The 3774-nt window shown below is 37.2% G+C and overlaps 1 protein-coding gene across 1 annotated transcript in view; it reads right to left on the bottom strand.

Annotated features, from left to right (window-relative positions):
• Positions 1-3001: 3001 nt before the first annotated feature.
• Positions 3002-3774, bottom strand: part of LOC110035443 (UDP-glycosyltransferase 74B1-like) — a 2110-nt gene continuing 1337 nt past the window's right edge. Inside the window, exon 2 of the mRNA XM_020739676.1 lies at positions 3002-3664. Coding sequence (XP_020595335.1) covers positions 3002-3664 — 663 coding nt within the window. The remainder of the gene's footprint in view (positions 3665-3774) is intronic.

The raw sequence follows: 3774 nt of genomic DNA, 5'->3' as shown, positions 1-3774 counted from the left end.
ATGAGCCCCACTCCAATAACTTCAATTACTTTATGTGACGAAGCGAGCAACTGAAGACGACAATTGTCGATGCTACTTATGTTTGTGAAATATTATATACTTCTCTCCGGCCCGATCTTTGTTTCTGCGCCTGTCTTTCTCTCCAGCTCGACGCAAGCTCGCAAGCTTCTCGTTGCAGGTGACAGCTGGTTGTTCTGATGACACTTCCTTCTTCTTTTGTTGAACCGGCAAAGGCTTCCTTTGCCCACATTGTGCGAAACCCCCAGGTGGAGTCCGCGGTGGTATTCCCCTAAAACTATAAGGAATGTCGCGATGACACAGATGATTGTCCTTTTGTTAAGAAAAGAAGTAGGAAAGATGGAAAAACAGTGGGAAAATAACAATTTTTTTCTCTGACTCAAAAATTTCTACCCTGACAGAAAAATTCAAGTTTGCTCTTATTGGAAAATTTCAATGGGGACACCCACCTATGAAGGTACACACTCACCTATGGAGGCTATCAGAAAGAGCGTAGATAATCTTAAGCCAGTAGGCAAGTGGAAGGTGATACTTATATCGTTTCATACTCTATTCAACCACTTCTTGGGAGTGCTAACTTTCTAGTGATCGTACATGTCACTAAAATACTTTCTCACCCAGGAAAACCAATCAAAAAGAAACTCTCCTATATCCACTACATGTTATTGCATTGGAATATATCGCTTCCACTATCGAAAAAATATTGATTGCTTAATGAAGCACAACCCATGGCCTGCTCGGAGACACTCGTGACTACTCTTTTATAGTTGTAGCAAACAATGCCACTAGAGGAAGGAAAGTTTAAGCTCAATAATGTACTCTCACGATTGTTCTATAAAGCTAGGATAATAAGACTTGACAGTGGAGAAAAATGTTATTACAATCGAAAACATAGAAAATCTATTATTGAGTACCGATCAGGTAGATCACTCACTTTGATTTTTTATTGTTTATTTAATAACCTATAAGTGTAACATATCTTCTCATTCTTTTTTTTTTCTTCTCTAATTTTCTCATTCTTCTCGCACTATCCTATGAAAGAGCTAAGAGACCAGAGGAACTAAATGCATATCCAAAAATATATTTCCTCACTAGTAAGGTAGCCCAAGTAGTAAATAGGTCTCATGGTCCTAATGAATCAAGTACACTAATCATGTCGTTGATGTCCTAACTCTGACTAGGCCAATTATGGTCATTAGCCATACTTTTGGAGATGACAAGCTACAAAGCTTTTTGCCATTTAGAACAACCTAGCAAGCAACTTTGAAGCTCGTAAGCACTTACACGAGTTCCTCTGATAGGTCTCACTAATCATGAGTCTTCGGGCGAGCTTCTAAAGCTGAGCTCACTAATACTTTTTGAGTTCTTTTACTGAAATCGCTCATACCAGTAAAGACCACCTACCGAGCTCACTGATACCTAGTTGCATCACCAAACTCGTTGAATAGTTCTTTAAGAAAAAGAAGAGAGAACTTTGTTTCATCATCATACATATCTATTAATTAGCCGCATGACATTCAGGTTGAGGATTTTATCAACTTGAATATATGTAGGCTTTGTTTAGTACAATCTACGATATATTCTTTATTTATTCTTTAGACTGCTTGTTGGGCATAGACTCTCTATGTAGTATATATCAGAGGTAAATTGAGAGAAGTCGGGGACTTCTCTCTCTTTCTCCCCCTTTTCTTCCAATCTTCCTCTTTTTTCTTGGTCATAATTGAGTGAGAAAGACTCTTTACAAATCTTTGGCTCCCTTCCACCTCTTTCGCAAAATATCTCCCAGGTTGTATAGATTCACAAATTATATGGGATCATCTATATATAGTTTTTTTTTTTTTTTTTAATATTTTTAAAAACATTCATCCTAATTTTTTGATAAGTTGAGTATTTTAAAATAACTTCAATCACAAGTTACTCTCATCAGTAGCCTTTTATTTATCACTGTTAACCATTTTCGGTTGTTGTTATTGGTGATGAAACCACCAACATATAATTAAACCAAAAAAAAAAAAATTAACATATGAAAAGTATTTTATTTAAAAATAATAATTATAAGCATTCATGTTCTTATGTGAAGGATCTCCACTCATACCAATTCACTTATACCAATTTGCTAATACTATATATTTTTTTGACTAAATGAGACTTATCAAGCAAACTAGTAAATATTATATATGCGCTATTTATTTTCTAATCAAACCAGCTTTGTTGAGGTGTTACGTACTGAACTTATAAAAACAAAAGTCTTTCGATGAAAGGGTTACTAAATGAATAACTAAAATAAACATACAAAAGAACAAAAAAAGAAGAACAATTAAACAATTAAGTATTCATCTTTTTTTATGCATCATGAGCTAAAATTTTAATTTAATTTAATCTAAATAATATATAAATCAAACTTAAATTCTAATTTATTCACAAGCTTTAATAGAGTTTATTGACAAGCATTCAATTGAGCTTATTTATGAAATTTAAATAAATCTATTCATCCAGTTTCATCACTTAATAAAATAAGAAATGAAATCATGCAAAACATAACCAAAACACAATGCAAAAAAGACCCCATCTTTGACCCACACATGCATTAAACCAAATTGAAAATCACTTCTTCCATTCAATCTTATTCATTATTTGTATTCTCAAAAACGAGGAATTTAAGAAAATTATTCTCATCATCATATCAACAGGAGAAAAATTTACGTACGTAAGACGAATGCAGCGTTGCGTACGTCAGGGAGGTTATTCAAAGGGTATTAGGGGGTTATATCTGCGTTATATCCCTTGTAACATTTTTGTAACCTACCTGTAACATACAAATGTGTGAAAACAGAAGTGTGAGACTTACGAGAAGGTACAGATAGATTATAGGTAGGTTACAAGGAGATTACAGGGGGTATAACGCGAATATAATCCCCTAATAAACATCTGAATAACATCTCTAAAATACGCATCGCTGCGTACATACGCAAATTTTTCGCCGTCAACAGAACTTATCCAACAACTCTGTAATATTTCGATCAGAGCTCCCACCATCATCCATGGCCCGCCTCGAAGCCTCCTTCCACTCCCCCAACCTCGCATCAGTACATTGATCCGTCCACTGCGGCAACCCCACCATCGCCACTCCCAAACCTAATCCCTCGATTGTTGAATTCCACCCACAGTGTGTCACAAAGCAGCCAAATTTACCGCTTGCAAGAAGCTCCAGCTGAGGAGCCCAACTCACCAACATACCCCCATTTTTCTTTACAGTGCTGTCTGGGAAGCCCGGAGGCAATTTAGCTTTTTCTGAGGAGCGGACTACCCAGAGAAATGGGCGGTTGGTTGCAGCCAAACCGAAGGCAAGTTCGGCGAATTGGGCAGCAGAGAGAGTGGCCATGCTGCCGAAGGAGACGAAGATGGCCGATGCTGGTGGGAGCGAAGCGATCCATGATTTGCAGGCAGAGGTTTCTGGGCGAAAGAGATCGATGGCGTATCTGTGGTCGTCGGGGATGCGGTTGTCTAAGTAGACGGAGGGTATTGTTGGCCCGATTGTTATTGCGCGTCGCACTGAAGCTAACCAGTTCATTTCCTGCAACAAGATTTGGTTGGTAGCCGGGTATATGTTGTCTGTGAAAGCTCGTGTTCGGTTCGTTAAGAAATTTATGTTTAGCTCCTTCGCTAAGTTAACGAGTTGAACACGAATAAAATTTTTTTCGTTCTTGTTCTGCTCGTTTCAACTCGAAACACTACTCATTAATTTATATATATATA

This window comes from Phalaenopsis equestris, unplaced genomic scaffold (assembly GCF_001263595.1).
Source record: "Phalaenopsis equestris unplaced genomic scaffold, ASM126359v1 Scaffold000002, whole genome shotgun sequence".
Lineage (NCBI taxonomy): Eukaryota > Viridiplantae > Streptophyta > Magnoliopsida > Asparagales > Orchidaceae > Phalaenopsis > Phalaenopsis equestris.
This window is presented reverse-complemented; position numbering and strand designations above follow the sequence as displayed.